Source organism: Aulonocara stuartgranti, assembly GCF_965226115.1.
Source record: "Aulonocara stuartgranti genome assembly, chromosome: 7".
NCBI lineage: Eukaryota > Metazoa > Chordata > Actinopteri > Cichliformes > Cichlidae > Aulonocara > Aulonocara stuartgranti.
Genome location: NC_138945.1, coordinates 61,783,985 through 61,805,351, shown reverse-complemented (window position 1 = coordinate 61,805,351; position 21,367 = coordinate 61,783,985). Strand labels below are relative to the sequence as shown.

Here is a 21,367-nt window from a genome sequence, read left to right as displayed (position 1 = left end):
CCAGGTCTAAATAAAAAGGAGTGAGTATCACTACAAAGGTTAACTCAGTGGTCCTAATGCTACAGTTTGATATCAGCAAACACCGAGCGCATACATTGATGTGACACCACAGCCATGCTATCATTGCAAACACTGATAACAGCATAAATTGAATTAAATCGGGATTTGATGAGACCTTCTGAGTATCACTAGAAATATTATAAACAGTCGTCTCCGTACCACAGTTTGCTATCAGTAAACACCGAGAGCATTCACTGTTAGCATAGCACATCCATGTTAGCAGTGTATAAATGGATGGTTTAGCATATATTAGCACAGGTATCAATAAAGGACTACCGTATTAAATACTTTTACTAACCTCAGGCAGATGGACAGGCGCTCTGCAGGTGGGATTGAGCGCCTGTAATTGGTGTCTAGGCGGGCGATGCTGGGACCGACGAGGGAAAGCAGGTCCTCAAACTGGCCAAGTGAAAAAAAAAAAAAAAAAAAAACTGGCCAAGTGAAAGGAAATGGAATCGGCCGTCATCCAGGCGCAGCTCCTGGAGCAAATGGTGAAACTCACCAAACTGCTCACGCCTCTGAAGGACCTGATGGACCCAGGTATGGCGAAGACGTCTCTAACGCCGCTGCTCTGCTCTCCACAGTACATAGAGAAGGGAGACTCTCTCTTCAAGCGCTAGCTCGACAGCTGCCATCTTGCAAAGATACCGGTCTGGCACAACTTCCTCCCACATTTCCGGTTCACGCGCATCAAAATATGATATTTTGAGGCGCTATGGATTTTTCTTGGACACGCGTTGAGGTGCGAATGTGCACGCGTCAAATTAGGGGCGTTTTGTTTGCGTCCATCGCGTTCGGTGTGAACACACCGTAAGAGCCATTTCGTTCGCGACCAACCCATCACTAATACTTTGGAGTGTGTACGTGTTTTTTGAGTTTGTACGTGTTTTGGAATTTGTACATGCTTTTGAGTTTGTAGATGTTTTGGAGTTTGTACGTGCTTTTAGGAGTTTGTACGTGTTTTGGAATTTGTACATGCTTTTCAGTTTGTAGATGATTTGGAGTTTGTACGTGCTTTTAGGAGTTTGTACGTGTTTTTGAGTTTGTACGTGGTTTGGAATTTGTACGTGTTTTAGAGTCTGTACGTGCTTTGGAGTTTGTAGGTATTTTAGAATTTATACATGCGTTTTGGAGTTTGTACGTGCTTTTTGGTAGTGATGTGCGATACCACTGATTTCCTTTCCGATCCGATCCCAAGTAAAATTCAGGGTGGTATCGACGATACTGATCCGATACCGATACTTTGTACAAAAACGTATTTCAGTTATTGTATCTCAAATTATAGGGTCATAATGATTACAGGACATCGGATTACTTGTTCTTATCGCTTAATAATGCACAGTTGTCATATAGAAATAAAAAAAACTGAAGTTGTGCGCTATTTGAACACATTGCCTGCCTGCAGCACTAAAGGACTCCGTGAGAGACGTCTGTCTCGCCCTTGCAGCACCTGTCCCTGTCCACTCCTCTTCAGTTCACCTCAACATCATGTTATGTGATATGATTTACTCTGAAGTGCTTGATGAGGTTAGTAGTGTTGCCACAACACCTCCCTTTCTTGCCACATGTATTGCAAACTACGTCTCAACCGTTTGTGGAAGTAAAATACGTCTGCACATGACTCCATTTATGCTCAGCCATTGTTGTGAGTGTGCACAACAAGGGGCTGGACACATTTATACAAACGTACGTCACACATGACTATGACAGGTGGAAGACTAAGTAGTTCCTTCCAATGTAGACAATCCAAATGATATAGTTTATTTGCACTCTGTTCCTGTTAATGATAACCTACAAATTTACCCTAAATTACTAAAATATCGATATTTTAATATGAGTATCGATTCTAGAACATAAATGACTGGTATTGGAGGAATCAATATTTCAGTATCGATCCGCACATCACTACTTTTTGGAGTTTAAATGTGTTTTCAAGTTTGTACGTGCTTTGGAGTTTGTGCATGCGTTTTGGAGTTTGGAGAAGCACGTACAAACTCCAAAACACATACAAACTCAAAAACACGTACACACTCCAAAGTATTAGTGATGGTTTGGTCGCGAACGAAATGGCTCTTAGAGCCGGATCTTTGACGTGAACAACGGAGCTTTTTTTTTTTTTTTTCTTTCTCTCACCCTCTCTCTCTCGCACTTTTCCCCTCCTTCACTCAGCATGCGAGCCTTGTGCTTTGCGCTGGGCAGGGGGGGAGGGTCGGTAGTTACACTCAGTAGCACAGGAACAGAGCAGGAGGGAGAGAGAGAGAAAGAGAGCCAGGGACAACAACGTCACATTAGAAAGGTATCCGGTTGTTCAGTCTGACGTCACTAGCCGTGTCTGGACCTAAAATCCGCTGCAGGTCCATATATCAAACGATCACTATGGCATTACTGAGAGTTGAAAAACTGTCTAAAGTCTTTCATCTTTAATAAAATGATCAGCGTTCTGCTCTACATCCAGGCATCCATGAAAACGGAATTTATGACATTTTATGGAGTTAGAAGTTAGCAGGGAGTTAGCTCGCTAGCTTCTATCTAAATACAATATAGCATGTCCTGACTGCTGGGTTTTGGAAACAAATTAAAACGTACAGCTCTGTTATCACTTCCAGCATAAATGAAGACAGAAAACTAAACAGCAGTGACGTTTGTAGGGTTACTGAAGTTGGGCTAGCTGGTATATAATGATGTGCTACGTGACCGCTAGCGACACAGCTATGTTAGCATAATATAAACAAGCTAACTTTTTTCCACTCGATAAAAGTTAACGTGAGTGTTCTCGGTGGTCAGGAACAAATGTAATTGCATGGCAGGATGCTGTAAAAGGACCAAACTTCAGCCAGGAGAACAACTGAGATAATCCATCCACAATACGAGGTTAGTCATTCACATACTGCTGCATGGGATGGGCTGTAGTTGCATCCTAAGGTTTTAAAAACTGAGCCTTAAATAAATGATTAGCGGTAATAAAAGCCGAGGGAGGTCAACAGTGATCACTGACTGTTTTAGGAGCTTTTTGAGATTAAATAGAAGAAAATACATAACATTAAACATGTTAACAACACAACTCCGAAGCAGGTATAAATTCCAAAGCACGTAAAAATTCTGAAGCACGTACAAACTGCAAAGCATGTACAAACTCAAAAACACGTACAAACTGAAAAACGCATAAAAATTCTGAAGCACGTACAAACTGCAAAGCATGTACAAATTCAAAAACACGTACAAACTGAAAAACGCGTACAAATTCTGAAGCACGTACAAACTGCAAAGCACGTACAAATTCCAAAGCACATATTTTGCAGTTTGTACATGATTCGGAATTTATACGTGTTTTGGAGTTTGCATGTGCTTTGTCTCTAGGGGCCACTGTAGAAGATGTCCTTTTGCCATTAATTATGCCAGAATTTTAGTTTTCATTGTGAATACTTGTGTTTTATACTAGGTGATACTTGAAGGATATAAAAAAAAACAACAACAGCAATAGAATAATATTAAACACAAAGTGAACCCGTCTTCCTTCATTAAATAGGTTCTTTTAGATGTTAAGGAGGAATTGACTTAACCAGGCTGGCGGAGAATGAAGACAACCGGACACCTGCTGCAGATGGGGAATCAGTGAACTTTTATTGAGACAGAGACAACCTCTCAATACAGCTCACATCAGGAGATTCCTAATATTTGCTGTGAGGATGGGTATATATTCTCTAAAACTTACAGGAGGGGGTTGTGAGGAAAGTGCTGCATTAGCAGAAAAACAACTCCATAAAAGGAAAGCGGCCTTGGGTGTTCTAGTCTCTTCGCTTGCAGATATCTTTCGCCTGCAGGATGAGGCGATCGCTTCTTATCGCTCTCAAGGCCAAAGTCGTGAGCACATTTTTATTACACAGTTGCACAGTAACTTTAAAGCTGAACAATATTTAAAGCTGAATAATGTTTAAAGCTGAACAATATTTAAAGCTGAATAATGTTTAAAGCTGAACAATATTTAAAGCTGAATAATGTTTAAAGCTGAACAATATTTAAAGCTGAATAATGTTTGATCAGATTATATTTTCTTCAAATCCCCCTTTTGACCCATCTTAAATGGGTCAACACACAAAAATAAGTAACATTCAAAGGAACACAGAGACGTGTCGAAGCCTGGCTCGAAAAACTCCTCGGGTCTTTTCATTTGTCTTTATCTGTCATTGCAGATGAGGAGAAAAGAGTCCAGGCACCACCCTGCCCAGGGGTCGGCTGCAAGCAGTCTCGGTTCCCGATGAAAGCAGTAACAGCTGTCCTGCACACAAGGGTACAACGAGTTAGTGCAACCAGGGTAGTGACACAAAATTAACAGTTCCTGTAACTCAGCAACCAAAAAGCATAAGTAATGATAAAAATGTGGAGAGTACAGAGTATACTATAATAATGAGAGATATAAACGTGAAAATGTGAAAGAATAAATCAACCGTAAAATAAACTCAGAACGGTAACTGCTAAGGACATTCAAAAGTGAATATGGTAAAACTGGAGAGGAAGTGGTGGGCAAGACCCTAGGGGCTACATTTGTCAGATTGGGACTGTCAGAAGGGGGCGAAGCTTTTGAACTTGAAGGTGTCAGAAGTGTCGGGGGCCCTTCACAGATCAGGATTATGCCAATGGGAATGAGACCCAGGGCCAGGAAGCAAACAAAGACGCAACATCTTTGCCTGCCTGTCATTTCAGGGGGAAAGGGCCAAGACATGTTTACTTAGCTTGGATGTCGTCTAATAGAGGATGATGGGGCACAGAAAGGTGGTCCAGTTCCCCCCACCTCGCCAAGGGCGTGTTCTAGGAGTTAAAGAGCAACAACCTGCAATCTGTACCAAAAAATCTTCATAGTCCCACCGGAAAATCATAAGAGTAATAAACGATTCAGCTCAACAGACAAGTATCATGTTCAGGTTTCTCCAATCATTAAATCACTATTATTGCCACAATTTGCTTTATTCACCCTTTGGGCAATGTTATTCCAAGAGAGAGAGAGAGAGAGAGAGAGAGAGAGAGAGAGAGAGAGAGAGAGAGAGAGCGAGAGAGCGAGAGAGCCCCTAATGGCCAGTTAGTGGGCTCTAGGTCAAACTGTCCCCAAATTTGTTATTTGTTATTATTACTTGTTTTCATGTCACTTGTCTGTTTTCTACTGCACCCCTCTCACCAAAGCAAAGCAAACATTAGCAGCACATTGACCGTAGTCAGGCATCCTCATTCCATAGGTGCTATAAAACATTTCCTGTAAAAGAATCACAGTTTTCAAGACAGGGTGTGTCTCCCCCAACACTCTCACCAGAATACAGTGTAATAGCATCCCCAACTCCTAACCCATAAACACCGTTTCTTCACACATCCGCCCAGAAATCCTGTAATAGAAAAACATTAAAACTGTAACCCTGTAGGGAAGAAAATGTAAATGGTAACGCTGCGCAGTTACCTCTGTAAGCAACACAAGACACAAAAATGGCATTTACAGGTTCACTCATCCTCGAATATTTTGTCATCCTTCTACTCCTGTAAAAGAAACCCACATAAATTCATCCACCCTTTTATCCTATCTAGGTGGAGGTGGTTAACCTTGAGTCATGGTCAAGTCTTGTCATCTTTTACCAGTCAGTCCGTTTGTTTTTATTCCCAGTCTTTCATCCATTCATCCGTTCTTTGCTGATAGTGAAACCTGTCGTCGCATCTAGTTTCCACACTCAGCAAAATGACGTCATCTCAAAAAGAAACAAGAACTTGAGTTTGGATTACCTCGCTGAATCCTTTTTTAAACAGGGACTCTCGTTTCTAATTGTCCCCACAAGTGTTTCCTCCAGAACCCATTTCAATGCGGAGAAACTCACTTACAACAATTTTCTCGCCGACGTGTAATGCTTGTAATTTCCGATGTGCAGATCTGCTTAAAGAAAAGATTCACAAACAAAAATCAGTAAATATAAAACAAAATAAAATGAAAAATAACAAAAACAAAATGCAGACGCCCGGGTCTTAGGACTTGTCACTGAATATTCTTCCCATCAATAAAAATACCAACCTAAACCTACACAGAGTCAAATCAACACCACCTCAACCTTTTCATATTCATAAACCTATATGTTTTGCGTTCGTGAAACAAAATTGAACCATTAAGTAAGTTGAGCTCTTGAAATGTTTTAATTCTCTTAATTCTGCCAGTTTATTTCAACACTTATTCAATGACTTTTATTCAACTGCTACTTGGTCACTCGACTTTTACCTGTTCAAATTGCCTAGGGTTCAACAAAGTCTAGATCCCCGTTATCATGAAACTTGAACGGTGTACGATGATTTACTTACAGTAATTTAGAATCATCACTCAACCTAGCTCTACTACTGGCACTGCGTGACTTTTCTCACACTGGAAACCAGAATTTAGTACAGAACTTTAATGCCTCAGGCAATCGCGTTCAAGGGCTGCCCCCCCTTCTCTTCTTCTTTGTCCGTGTGTTCCTTCTTTATTAAATCTCCATCACAATGACGTGGCGCTCTGAAATAAAACTCACACTGTTAATTCCTCGTTTTCACTCTGCACCACTGCTCAGAGTGTTTTCTTTTCTTTTTAGTGTAGAGTAAACAATTAAGTCGAGGCCTTAAGTCCCAGATATCTCGCACGGGCATCATTTTCATAACCAAACCGCTCCGGACTCTGCTCCCCAGACCACACAAATGCCCTCTGGGCTTATTATTATAGCAAATTCTGTATTTGACTTTGTTGTGTGCAGCATTGAGCCTTTGTCAGTAAAGCATTCTTCATTGCAGCAGCTGGAGCATTGTGTGTCACTTCTTAGTAAATTAAATCAACATTTTGATTTTAGTGCATGGGTATGTATCAGTTTTTACTCCCTCAACAAGTGCATAAGTGTTCATGTGTGTGTTTCCCTTCATTCTAAGTAGGCGCATGCAGAAGTGTGTGTTCGTGTGTTGGTATATGTTTGTGTTCATCACCTTCCTGTTCTGTAGTTTAGGTAAACCAGCGGCCTGACGCATGGCCTAGGGTCCTCCCCTCCTCTTTGGGTCTGTTTATGTTGTCCTTACTTTGCTCCACGGCCTTCTGCAGCTCTGCTGTTCGGCTCTTCTCAGAGGTCAGCATCCTTCTGCTCACCGTCCCTTTTCCTCCGGGCTTAATGCGCGTCTCGTCACAGCTCTGTCAGCTGACGCAGCCTGGGAATTTCCCCCGTGTAGTGAAACGGGCTTTAGGTTTAGTGCTCTCCGTCTCTGCTGCATGAGATCACTCTTTTGCAGCACTGTTGACATCCTCAAGTTGTTGTTGTGAGTCCAGCTGCTGTGGCCTTCAGGGGTCAAAGGGTCAAAGATGGTCGCGGAGAGGGCAACGATGGTAGAGGGGAGGGTAGGAGTCCAGGTCAGCTTCGGCTCTCAGAAAAAACAAAAACAAAACAAAACAGGCGAACAGGAAAATGATGTTGTGTTGGCTGTGCTGTGTTGGCTGTGTTATCCCGAGAGGGGAGAAACAACGAGATCTCGTCTCCCCCCTTTTTTGTTTTTGTTTTTTTTTTTTTTTTTTTTTTTTCACCATATAATCAACTCATAACCCCTCAAGTTGACAGGACAACACAGGTACGTGTTAAAATTCTTAAGATTCTGTTTAGAAACCTAAAAAGGAATTTTCTATCATTCAGTAGTCATTTGTCTTAAACAATCAACAAAAACATGTCCCAAGTCGACCCTTTTAACCACTAAATTTGTCGTGTCCTCACTTAATCCTCAGACCAGTGTCTTTGTCTTTTGACGTTACGTTGTTGTCCTGCAACCCAAAGCGTTTAATTGTCAGTAATGTATAAACTATATCATTTAAAAACAGGTGTGTGTTAAGTGTCGCTACTTTAACCTTGCATGTACGTGCACATGTATGTAAGCTGTTTCTTCATTGCATGTATGGGTGCGTCTGTATATGGGTTACTTTAACTTTTTCTCAAACGAGGCATTTCTCTAACACGCACATGTGTCTGTTCCTCACCCTTCTCATATCTTTCTCTGGTTGTGTGTGGTTTTATTTGTTTCAGTGATTTACCAGGAACATCTTTTCCTTTTCTCCATGTCTTCCGCCAGAGGTTAACACTGGTGAGATTCAGGGACACAGCACCCAGAGCAGTTCAGCGAGAAAAACCCGCCTCAAACTACATTCTCTCTTTTTTGTTTTACCGGGAGGGGTGAGGACAACTCTGGTGTCCAGCCGTGAATTTTAGCCAAAGCTTGGCCTGTCTTCTGCTGCCGTACTCAGGCTTCCAGGTTAAGAAAAAACACCTGTATGAAGACACTAAACATACATTTAGTATTTGTATAAACATAACTGCCTAAATCATTGAACTCTTGAGGAGGGTGTATTTCAGAATCAGAATCAAAATCAAAAACTTTATTGTCATTGTCATGAGACCGACGACATTAAGAATGGTCCCCGATCATTGCATCATCCCTAGTAATATCAAATATAAAAAAACAATAAAATTCAATCAATAAAATAGATAGAATACTTAAAATACTAAGTATTCCCACCGTCATGCTTCAGACCGTGCATAGATTAACACAAGAGTGGCATGGTGGACATTTTTGTAGTATTCAGATGTGTTATTGCAGTTGGATAACAGCTGTGTTTGAGTCTATTAGTCCTTGCTCTGATTGCCCTGTACCGTCTGCCTTAGGGCAACAGTTCGAACAGGGAGTGGCCAGGATGTGAGGTGTCTTTTATGATGTTTTGGGCCTTTTTAAAACAGCGGGCGTTGTTTGACTCTTTACTAACTTTAAAACCCCACCATAACAATTTCTCACTGACAAACTTCTATGCATCCATTTAAACATGCGAAGCCAGCACAAAATCACACACATACCCCTACAGCAAAGCTTTAACATAACCACAATGCAACTCCTCCCTTAAACGGGAGAAATCACCCTGAATCAACCAACTCTATATAAAACGTCAAACAAAGATAAACCACAAACATTTCTACACTTCTGTGTCTTCCACGCAGCACAATAGGCAGAAAAACACCGATTACTCACAGTCTACAACAAAAGAAAAACCTGCTCTTTTCACAACTCTCACAGCTAAAGTCAAAACTCTTACCCAGTGCCTCTGAAATAATAAAAAATCACCAAATACTCGATTACTCTTTTCACTCGCTCCCTCTCACTCCCTTCTTCCTCATACAGCATACACGCTCGCTCCCGCGGACCCGCTCGGCCCCGCGGGCTCACTCGGCCCCCACCTTTTTCCTCTCACAGAGACAGAGAGAGAGACCCTTTTCCTTTTTTTTTTATTTCTCCAGCACACATACACACACAGAATCCCAACTGAGAGAAAGAGGGAGAGAAGAGAAAAGAGTTGTAGAGAGGAAGTTTTTTAGCAGGAGTTTCAGATCTAACAGATTTATACAACTTATTTACACACACCGGTAATTTATGTTCTATTTATTGATTTTAAAGGAGAATTTGGGCCAGCTGGGTTTCTGCCTCTGTTAGGCACTAACAGCTGGGGCGCTGCTTTAAAGGTGAGTCAGCACTGAAATATCCCTTCAGGTGTTACCAGGCTTCTACCAAACCGGAGTCTGGCGGGTAACCTTGCCTAGAGCTTCCTGATAGGGGTGCTAGTTGGTTGTCACCTTGTTCACACGTCTCATTCACACTTCATACATTACCTGCAGTCACTCATTACCCTCCTTATGTATGTAATAAATGTGTAAAAAAAAAAATTCTATGTGTGGTGTATTATTTTAACCAAAAGAGGAACCTAGTTCCTTTAATTGTGTAATCTGTGAACAACGGAGAACCAAACTGTCCTGCCCAGTGTTCCACAGCAAGCATTCAGCGTGTATTTATGTGTGTCCAATATCAAACAGAACATCAAAACATTTAAAACACTAAAATCATCGGGGTTTTAAGAAGAGATCCGTTTTCTCCTATTGATCAAAGGGACCCGTCCTTTGGACTCCAACCAGTACTTCTCCTTTTTAAGTTTTAGAGGATCTTTTCTAATAAAGTCCTCTGGGCCTTCCTAACCCTTCTGTAGTTTAGAGAATATTACTAAAAAATATTCTCAAGGCCTTTAACCTTTTAATTTGTTTAGAAAGGCGTTACTAATAAACCCTTTCAAGGTCCCAGACCTGCACTGAGGTATTTATCCGACACCGGAGAGCAACCCGTCGGCTGCAACCGTGGTCAGACCTCAGTTCACTCTTATCTTTATTCACTTATTCACTTATTTCTTATTCACTTATCTCTTATTCACTTGTCTGATTCTCAACAAGCCTTAAGTAAGCCAGACAATTTTGGTTATGAATTACTAGGAGTTTGGACACTAAGTATTTTTATAATGTTCAATATAGCAGAAATAAAAGGTCTGCTTACCTTGTTTTTGTGTGCACACAGCTTTTGTCCAAACTCCGTTCACTCAGACCACGGCCGAACTCCTCCCATCCGTTCCAGTTGACCTGGAGCGGATCCTGTTCGTGACGCCAATTGAAGGATATAAAAAAAAACAACAACAGCAATAGAATAATATTAAACACAAAGTGAACCCGTCTTCCTTCATTAAATAGGTTCTTTTAGATGTTAAGGAGGAATTGACTTAACCAGGCTGGCGGAGAATGAAGACAACCGGACACCTGCTGCAGATGGGGAATCAGTGAACTTTTATTGAGACAGAGACAACCTCTCAATACAGCTCACATCAGGAGATTCCTAATATTTGCTGTGAGGATGGGTATATATTCTCTAAAACTTACAGGAGGGGGTTGTGAGGAAAGTGCTGCATTAGCAGAAAAACAACTCCATAAAAGGAAAGCGGCCTTGGGTGTTCTAGTCTCTTCGCTTGCAGATATCTTTCGCCTGCAGGATGAGGCGATCGCTTCTTATCGCTCTCAAGGCCAAAGTCGTGAGCACATTTTTATTACACAGTTGCACAGTAACTTTAAAGCTGAACAATATTTAAAGCTGAATAATGTTTAAAGCTGAACAATATTTAAAGCTGAATAATGTTTAAAGCTGAACAATATTTAAAGCTGAATAATGTTTAAAGCTGAACAATATTTAAAGCTGAATAATGTTTGATCAGATTATATTTTCTTCATACTGTAGAACTAAAAAGTATATACATATTTTTTATTTGCAGTAACTGACCATATTTACTACTAAGATATACTGTTTTATTAAGCAGCTGGATTGCCTTTATTTATTTATTTTTTACCGTAGTTTTAAAAGTACTGTATGTTTTTGGTGATTAACATACAGTTGTAGATTGTAAATTCAAATGATAATAGCAGAAAAGACTGTTATGCATACAGAATTATTACGCAAGTTATAGGGTGATTAATTGTAAATAATGCTACAAATTTTTCTTGTTGTTTTCAAAGACAATGGGCCATATTACTGTACATTAATGTACTTTAAACATTTTAGCAGTGCAAAAATTAAAGCAATTTACCATTTTTCAATTTACAGTGATTCAACATAAATATTACAATTATCTACTTTTTTGGATTTAATGGTAATTTACCGTTGCCATTTCGCAGTTATTTACTGTAATTTTTATGTACATTTCTTACAGTGTAAGATTATTATCAGGGGTGCACATAAGTGGTCCGCAGGTGCACATGCGCTGTCAAAATAAAAGACGCGCACCAGCTAAGAAGTTGCAACACGCAAGATAAGGAAGATAAGGTGAGATCTTCTCAAGATGTGGAAGATTCTCGGAAAAGTGGTTGCAGGAGGTGAGCTGGCTTCAAACAAATGATTTTCACAGCATACTCTGCACCACATCTCTGAGCATTCATCATTTGTTTGAAGCCAGCTCACTTCCTACATCCACTTTTCCGAGAATCTTCCACATCTTGAGGAGATCTAAACAAACTCTGTCCTCCTCCAGAAAATCTTATGTCTTATCTTATGGGTCTCCACAGTTTCCTTGAGTTCTGCATTGTCTTTTCTAAGCTGTGCGTTCTCCTGCATGAGTTTATCTACCTTACTTTTGACCTCGCACAGCTCAGCACGAAGGCTCCTTATCTCCTTAAGGTGACCATCTTCCTTTATCTGAGCCCTTGTAATCAATGTCTGCATTACTTGATCCACTGTACCACTCAGTCTGTTAAATTGCTCATCAATGTTTGGTACAGAGCATGTCGGAGTCCCGTTCGTTATCGGAATTAACCAGACAGATCGCTCCACCAACTAAGAACGGCCATGCACCACCACCCACAGAATCGAGAAAGAGCTATCAATCTGTCAATCCTTTCCGTGTCGGGTGAGGTTTCCCGTGTTGAGTCAAATTAAGCCGCAGGCTCCACTCCTGGTGGTGCCCTTCCGTCAATTCCTTTAAGTTTCAGCTTTGCAACCATACTCCCCCCGGAACCCAAAGACTTTGGTTTCCCGGACGCTGCCCGGCGGGTCATGGGAATAACGCCGCCGGATCGCTAGTTGGCATCGTTTATGTCCGACCTTTTTTTTTTTAAATTGACAGCACAGTGTCACAGTGTATTAGCTTTTTGAAAGGTTCCTGGTTTCTGAAAATGCTCCAAAGTAAACTGTGTTAAACGAGCTCTTTTATTTAAGGACTATGGACACTGTGACGTCATATTCTTAGCCACCTGTCCTGGAGTTAAATAGGCAATCACTGTTAAGCATTGAAAAGCCCCAGTAAGCTGCAGCTATAATAAGGCCTACTGCGGCAACACCTAAACCTATTTTAAGTAGGCGTTTAGCACCATGACGCCATGAACCACTAGTCGGAACCACATCAGTAGATGGTTCTGAGACAGGAGAAACAAGCTCCTCGGGTTCAGGAGCAAGATTCTCCAGCTGCAGAGGTTCACCAGTGATGTTGTGAACAGCAGCTAATATTTCTTCTTCCTCCTCCCTTCTCAGCTCATCCTTAAGATTATTAATTATTTTTCTTTTCATTTTAAGATGTTCATAAAGTTCATCTATGAGATCTTCGTTATGAACAATCTTGAAATTTTGCTTTTTGACTTTTTCTTCCAGCCAAAATATTTGCAGTGTCAGACTTTCTGTTGTCTTTTCTTGATGCTCAAGATTTTGTAAACATTTCTTGAGATTTGTGTTCGCTGTTTTTAATTTGTTTATCTCAGCAGCAATGCTGCTGTTCTCCTTAAGGAAATATTCTTCTTTTTCGTGAAAGTCACGGCACATCCTCTGAATGGTGCTAACCTGCTCCTGCATTTTAGCCTCCAGAGATTCCACCTGTGACTGCTTTTCATCCAGTGTCTGTCTCACCCGGCGCTGAAGAGTACAAATTTCTCTTTTCAGCTCAACTGTGAGTTCTGTCTTCCGAAATATTTCCCTATATTGTTTTTCTATTATCTCTTCTTTTTTTTATTGTTTTATGGTGAGCTTCTCCCACTTGCTGCTCAAGTGTCTCTAAAGAGTCCTTGAGATCTGCGTTCTCTTTTTTTTGCTCGTTTCTCTCACGTTCAATCTGAGACAACTGAGCAGCAATGCTGCTGTTCTGCTCAGTGAGAGATTCCGTCTTTTCCAAAAAGTCATGGTGCATTGTCTGAACGTTCTTTTCCTGTTCCTGGAGTTTAGCCTCCAGAGATTCCACCTGTGTCTGATTTTTTTTTTAGCCTGAGCCTTCATGTGTTTAAGCTCATCTCTTGACTGATGGAAATTATCTTTATAATAATTCTTTTTGAGCTTTAGGGTGCTCAACTCCAACTGGAGTTGTTGAATTTTCATTTGAAGCTCCATAGGGTCAGGTATTTGTCTCTCCATCAACCCTCGAATCTCTCCGTCAGACTGTGAATTATTAAATGCTTCGTTAATGCTTCGGGAACTAATCGATCACCAAGGTGGCAATATGGCTCAAGGAGGCCATAGTTAAATAGGCAATCACTGTTAAGCATTGAAAAGCCCCAGTAAGCTGCAGCTATAATAAGGCCTACTGCGGCAACACCTAAACCTATTTTAAGTAGGCGTTTGGCACCATGACGCCATGAACCACTACTAGTCGGAACCACGTCAGGAGATGGTTCTGAGACTGGAGAAACAAGCTCCTCGGGTTCAGGAGCAAGATTCTCCTGTGTCGGGACCACATCAGGAGATGCTTCTGAGGCAGGAGAAACAAGCTCCTCGGGTTCAGGAGCAAAATTCTCCTGTGTCGGGACCAAATCAGGAGATGGTTCTGAGACAGGAGAAACAAGCTCCTCAGGTTCAGGAGCAAAATTCTCCTGTGTCGGGACCACATCAGGAGGTGGTTCCAAGGCAGGAAAAAAAAGCTCCTCAGGTTCAGGAGCAAAATTCTCCTGTGTCAGGACCACAGGTGGTTCCAAGGCAGGAAAAAAAAGCTCCTCAGGTTCAGGAGCAAAATTCTCCAGCTGCAGAGCCTCCAGAGATTCCACCTGTGACTGTTGTTCTTGGTACTCAAGAGGCTCTAAAGTTTTCTTGAGTTCGTCTCTCTCCCTTTCAATAAGTGACAACTGAGCAGCAATGCTGCTGTTCTGTCTAAGGAGATATTCTTCCTTTTCCAGAAAGTCACGGTGCATCATTTGAACGGTGTTAACCTGTTCCTGCAATTTAGCCTCCAGAGATTCCACCCTTGACTGTTTTTCATCCAGAGCCTGTCTCACCCGACGCTGAAGAACACATATTTCTTTTTTCAGCTCAATTATTTGTTCAGTCTTGTGATCTATTTCTCTGTTCTGTTTTTCTATTATCTCTTCTTTTTTTGTTATTTTGTGGTGAGCTTCTCCCACTTGGTGCTCAAGTCTCTCTAACTCTTCCTTGACATCACGGTGCATCGTACTAATTTGTTCTTGTATTTTCATTTGAAGGTCTCTAGGCTCCGATATTTCTCTCTCCACTAACCCATATAGTTCGTTTGATTCCGCTGGAATCGCTCTGTCAGACTGTGAATTATTGACTATTTCTCGTGACATTTCTTTAAAAGCTTAATGCAACGTGTCGAAAGAAAAATACGTGTGCTTAATTATTTAACTTTAAAATAGTCCCTTTCTGAAAGGTTTCTGGTTTGCTAAACACAACTCGCTGTTTCTGAAAATGTTCCAAGTAAAACTGTGTTTGCAAAGGTGAAGAGGGGCTATTTATAGACTTTCGTGGCTTCGAATTTGACGTCAACGCTCTTCGAGCCTTTGATCCTTTGTTCGATCACAGGATCACATGACAGGAGATGTTCACGTGCGTCCAAACTGCAAATGAATCGCGCACGAGCAAAGCCGCCGCTCCCGCACTGACTGTAACGCAGTCATTTCTTCTTTTACTGTTATGCTGTTTTGTGGATCACAAGGTTTAAAACTACTTGTAAACACACACACAGTAACTCCACCCTAACCTGCAGCTGCAGCGCAAATAACAACGAAAATTGTTTGTAAACGTGTCCTGGAGTTTACAGGTGCAGACAGTGCAACAGCTTCCAGGTCATTTATTCTGCCAATATGGCAAGAAGGTCATAACTGCTTCAAGCAATACTAAGTGCAATAATCCTTTCTGTCATCGTTGTATTTTTACTCAGTTGTATATAGTATTTGTATTTGTATTCTATTTTTATCTTATTGTATATTTATTTTGTTCTACTGTATATAGTATTTTATTTTATTCTATTCTGTACAGTTGTGTACTGTATTTATTCTTATTGTATTCTAATTTTTGCCTCATAACTTTTGCACTGTCCACTTCCTGCTGTGACAAAACAAATTTCCCACGTGTGGGACTAATAAAGGTTATCTTATCTTATCTTATCTTAAGCACTGTCTATATCAGGGGTAGGCAACGCCAGGCTTCGAGGGCCGGTGTCTATGGGCTCAAAATGTGGTCATAAATATTTTGTACTTGTAAAAAAGATTTGTACTTGTAAAAAAGATTTGTATGTGTAAAAAAAATTTGTGCGTGCGTAAAAAAGATTTGTGCGTGCGTAAAAAAGATTTGTATGTGTGAAAAAGATTTGTGCGTGTGTGAAAAAGATTTGTGTGTGGACTTAGAAAAAAAACCCCTGCAAGTTACAAGTACGAATTTTGACCCTATTTTTCTTCCTTTAAGCTGATTGGTCAATGTCATGTCAATCACAAATTAAACAATCCAATCAGAGAACAGATGGGTTTGGCTGTCGGGGGGATGCTTTACGGACCTTCAGGTCCTGGAAGGGTTGCAGATTGAAGATGGAGGACAGCGGTGCCGCTTCTGCGGCGCAGGTAAGCTTTAGTTTATGGTTTACTGGAACAAGCTAATTGTCCAGACATATATTTTTGAATATCATGTTCGTTTACTACACTGTAATTTTTCACGGTGCCAAAAGATAGCTTAAAAAGGGCTCTCAACATTAGCCCTAGTGTTGCATGTGTTTAAATAGTCTCCTGTGTGGCACGGTCTGTCTGCTTAAACATCAGCATCGTGGAGAATTATGTGTTTGGATTTAAGTGTAATCCCGATGAGATGTCGTTTTGGTAATAATTGGAACTGAAATGCTCTGACTTGACCTTAGCACTGGTCCCAGGTCACCCCCGAGTTTGTGTTAGAGTAATACTACAGTAATTACAGTATACAACAACTTTCAGCAGCTACTAAAAGTTAGGGGACCTAGCTTAACTTTCAGTAGCTGCTAACGCATTAACGAGCAAACCGCGCTAACGTGTTATGCTGCGCTAACGGAAAATCGGTTAATGTCATTTTAAGGAGATTACTGCTGACAGCACAAATATATGTGTGTGTATAAAGTATCTGATTTCAGTTTTCTTCTACTACTGTAATTATGGCTTAACAAGCTTCCTCAGTGTTCTTTTAAACTCTCACTCATGACTATTAGTTATACTGTTAACTATTTTAATATTAGGTTAATAAGGGAAAAAGGGATATATCGGGAAACCATATGGTATTGTTTAAATGAAGATGCAGATGTTCAATAACATATAAATATATTTTCAACAGGAGCCAAAGACTGCAATAGAGAAGGCTATACTGAATCTTGTGGGAATTCTGTCAACTTCCCAGTCTGATATTAGGAGTAGAACTGCAACCACATCTGTTACTGCGACAGTGCCTCAGCAAACCCCAAGAGTGAGCAACCAAATAGAAATGCAAAGGTAAAAAGAAAAAGAAAATTGCCAGTAATGCTACTCCTTTCTTTTTTTTCGGGGGGGAGGAGTGTTATGGAACAGTAATCAAAGATATTCAGTAAAGTAGAAGCCCAGATAATTAGGTTTGTATTTCAGTTGTTCATATTTTTAATATTCTTTTCCCTGTATTCTGGAGAAGACATAAAATCTGTACTGACAAGGATATAATGAATACTGGATTCAAGGAACCCTTTTGGTTTTGAGTTACTCTTTGGTTTTGGTTTAAAAATATAATTCATAGGCTTTAACCTGGCATGCACAAAAGTAAAATGCTGCATCCAGGATTTGTCTCTATTGTGTGTTCAGCTTTTACTCTTACTCTCTTTTATGTAAGTCATCTTTTTATTTAAACAACCTGCTCTGCAAATTACCTATGCTCTTGGATCCTCCTTAAACATCATTATGACATTTCACCTTAACAGTAATGCAGTACTTTTCCAATCAGATGAGTAGTCTTGCTTTAATTTGGAAGAATTTGGCGCAGTGTTTAATGCCTCAAATGTATAATCTTATTTACAGGTCATTTCCAGCAATGTTTCAAAGAAGGCAATCCAAAGGAAAGAGGCCTTTCCCAGCTCCTAGTAATGTCATACATGCAGTTCGCAACCTTCAGTTGCAATTCTGTCTTTTGCCTGACTCCACGACAAAAACCCCAAAGAATGAAATACGGCTTCTTCAAGCTGGACTTGGAAGGCGAACTCTCAGCATAGCTGACAATGCTGATCATGAAGAAGTACTTTTCTCAATTTTAGATGCCTTTATCTTGTCAAAAAAAAATCTAATTTTAAACTTTAAAATTAAAATTGAAAAATGTTACAATTTGATTTGACAAACTAATGATGAGGAAATGTTTGATTTCTTTTAACCCTAATTTAGATTACTGTAGCTCTGCATGAAGAGTATCCGAAGATGAAGGCCCTAACAGGTGGATGGCTCTTGTATAAAGCAGGAGGTAAGTCATTTTAACTCCCCGACTTTGTGTCTGAGTTAATAGAAGACATTTACTTAGAGCCAAAAGCATCCGGATAAGTTTTACAAGAAGCTTTTTTGTCTAATTAAAACATTTCTAACACTTCTTCCGAGAATAACTTATGGAACACTGATATGGCTTTTATTATTTATTTTTCAAATTTGTAGGCATGGTCTTTTTTTTCGATTAACTCACTTTTTTTGTGCATTGTGATTGAAAAGCTATAAAGGCATAAGATGCACATCAATACACTTCCATTGTTTACAGGTATAAGATCAACAGTACAGCACCACTTAATTAAAAACTTGAATATTCGGAATATGTTTATGGATGAAATATTGTTTTGGTCTAGTGATTCATTCAACATTTTAAGCATTGTTTAAAAATGAAAAGCATAGTTTGCTACAAGGTAGTTTTTAAAGACATTGCTATACAAGAGTAGTGTTCCATAATGTTATGGATTTATTTGTACTTTATGATCTCAACTTTTAGAACATTGCTGTATTGCGAATGCATTATTTGGTTTTTGTTCCATATTCTAGGTGGTAGCGGACAGAGAAATCTCTCTCTAGTATCTCAGGGAACACAAGGCTACACAGCCAAGACGCTCAAGATGGCCACCAACAATGGAAAAAATACTCTTTATATTGTCCCTCTCCAAGAAAAAATTGATACTACACCTCTTCCACATGATGCTGCAGAATTCAGCAAAATGCCGAAGTCTCAGTGCAAGACCTGTGGTGTGACTATGCCTCTTCAGCTACTTGTTTGTCACGTAGAAAACTGTGTACAAGTAAGCCAAATTCAACAGTAAAACAAACATTGCTACCACCTTTGCTAAAAACTAAAACTTTTTAAGTTGTATTCTTTTTACTACTTTCAAAATGGAAGGACAGAATATTATGCTTTACCCAAGACTACTTTGGGTGAATTTCCAGAGTCAATGTATGTGCTGAAATCAGTCGTAAGTTTTGCTCTAAATGTCTGTGAAGTTTCTCAGTTATCCCAGTCATTGTAGTCTAAAGAGTTTGCAAAGAAAACATCTGGACTTCTATAAGTTTTCTTGAAGATGTGCCACCTCTCATCTGAGAAGCTTCTTCGTTTCTTTAGAGCATAGGTGTCAAAACCTGTCCCGCAGCCTAATTACATTTGCCCTGCGAAGCCATACCAAATTACTATTAGAGTTGGCCTACTGGTATTATACAGCTAATATATATATTGTTTAGTATTAAGCTTTGCTTGTTTCATATTCCGTTTTTTAGCAAAACGTGTTTGAGTCCATAAGAAAAGATTCATTCTTATATCTGGAGGAACAAATATATTTCAATAAATATTAATGTTAGCCCGCGACTTTGTTCCAGTTTTGAATTTTGGCCCACTGTGTATTTGAGTTTGACACCCCTGCTTTAGAGCAATTGGTGGAGAGTCCAAAACTTTATGCCCTATTGGAGTGTCCCCATGAGGGGCGTTGATCCCCTAGTTTGCTCTAAATGACAAATCGTGAGCAGCATGTAGCTACCATAAATGTGTAATGTAACATTAGATTCCTTTACCAGGAAGCCGCGTGTGAAAGCATAACTGACCAGGCACATCAGAATGAAGTCCAATTGGAGGTGAGTTCCCAGATATATTTAACATTGTAATATGGACAATACAAAATTCCAAGCAGATCTTTGTTCAACTGTTTCATTATTTGCTAATTACCTGTGGCATTCTGTGCTAGATTTGGACTGTTCATCTTTGCTAGGACTAAAATAAATACACTTTTTAATTGCAATATCCTCTTCAGCCTTCTTGTCCTGTTTGTGGAAATCATTATCCTCCAGATGACTTGGTCTTGCATGCCAGTACATGTGGTGATCGGTAAGTTCATTTTAGTTGGACAACACTAAACAAATGCTATGTGTAGCACATTTATAGTTGCTCTTGCTTCTGTCTTTGCATCATGTCATAGCAGGGGCTCATCCTTATCTAACCTGTTCATCTTCTATGATCATGTTGACCACATGGATGAGCTTTTATCAGTGTTCATCCTGGCATTTTAACAATATACTTTTGCTTCTTTAGAGTGCATTGTTTAGGTGACCTTATCTTTTATTGACAGTATTCCTGCATCCATCTATCGATCGATTGGTTTAAACACTGATGTTTTTTTTTTCTTTTGCAACACTTTGGGTAAAGTGAAGTGGATGACCTGCATCACGCAGCACATGAAGTCAGAGACACACTTCTCAATTTTGCTGCTGAGATGAACACTGACATCCCAGCCAACAATAAGGAAGGTACTTTTCATACCAAATGTCAGAGTATATTTAAAATTCCAAATTGACGTGCTTACCAGAAAGTGTGCTGGGCCTTAATTTTTTGGCTTACTGGGTTTACAGTACAAAATGTTATTTTTGCATACAATGTACTTTATCTTTTAGTAGAACAGTGGAAAAAGGCCAGTGATCCCCAAGATGCTGCAGTTTTGTTTAAGAGGCATCTCTTAAAGGAAAAGGAGGAGAACCCCAAAATCACAGCTATCATTGACATTCGACAAGATCAAACATCCCAGAGCCGAGAGATCATTGCTTTCTACAAAAGACCACAGATTGATTGGGCAGGACCTTTTCGTTGTTCTTTACAAGGTAATGCTTATGGTGAAGCATAGATTCAGTTACTTTCTTTAAAGGCTGTTTAACATTCCAACTTGGTAAATGAGAATTTTCCATTAAAGGGTGCTGTAAAGCAGTTTGTAACTTTACTTGTGTTGTTGTTGTTGTCTTTTTCTTTTTCCCAATTTTAAAATAGGTGACACAGCTGTTGGCACTGGGGTCCAGAGACATTTTTTCAGCATGGCAATGCTAAAGTTGCAACATGGCTTTAACATCCATAGCGGTATGTTTCTATATCCTTTTCTTAATTAATGTGAGATGAGTTTTTAAAATAATCCATCGAGAAATTTACTCCAGAAATTTAAAAAAGAAAAAAGAAAAAAGATTGAAGTATTTGCATCATGTTTGACCACTTCATTAATCAACTACTTACGTCAATAGATAACGCTATACCTTTTTTATTTTTCTTGTACTGTTCTTCTCCAGGTGCAGCCAACATGACCCTTCTCTTTGAGGGACAAGAGAACCATCTAGTGCCTTCTACTTCTCAGATTTTGGCAGACAGTGACTTATTTGTGGTAGCAGGCAGAATGATTGGGCATTCATTTTTGAACGATGGGCCA

At 39.9% G+C, this 21,367-nt stretch overlaps 1 protein-coding gene and 2 long non-coding RNA genes across 7 annotated transcripts in view; all 3 read right to left on the bottom strand.

Moving 5' to 3' along the window:
* Window positions 1–1,566: 1,566 nt before the first annotated feature.
* Window positions 1,567–21,367, bottom strand: part of LOC309710977 — a 65,349-nt gene continuing 45,548 nt past the window's right edge. For all 5 annotated transcript variants that reach the window (XR_014277839.1, XR_014277840.1, XR_014277841.1 and 2 more), the window contains one exon: window positions 1,567–1,578. This is a non-coding gene — a long non-coding RNA (uncharacterized lncRNA). The remainder of the gene's footprint in view (window positions 1,579–21,367) is intronic.
* LOC309712178 lies at window positions 7,407–11,185 on the bottom strand. Its single transcript, XR_014278200.1, has 2 exons — window positions 10,672–11,185; window positions 7,407–10,541 (listed from the first exon to the last, which is right to left on the bottom strand). It is a non-coding gene; the product is annotated as an uncharacterized lncRNA (long non-coding RNA).
* LOC309711539 (uncharacterized protein) lies at window positions 12,673–14,849 on the bottom strand (the record flags this gene model as incomplete). The annotated part of the gene is made up of 2 exons (XM_082541920.1): window positions 12,673–13,332; window positions 13,995–14,849. 2 exons carry the CDS (start codon window positions 14,847–14,849, stop codon window positions 12,673–12,675), a joined length of 1,515 nt encoding a protein of 504 aa, XP_082398046.1.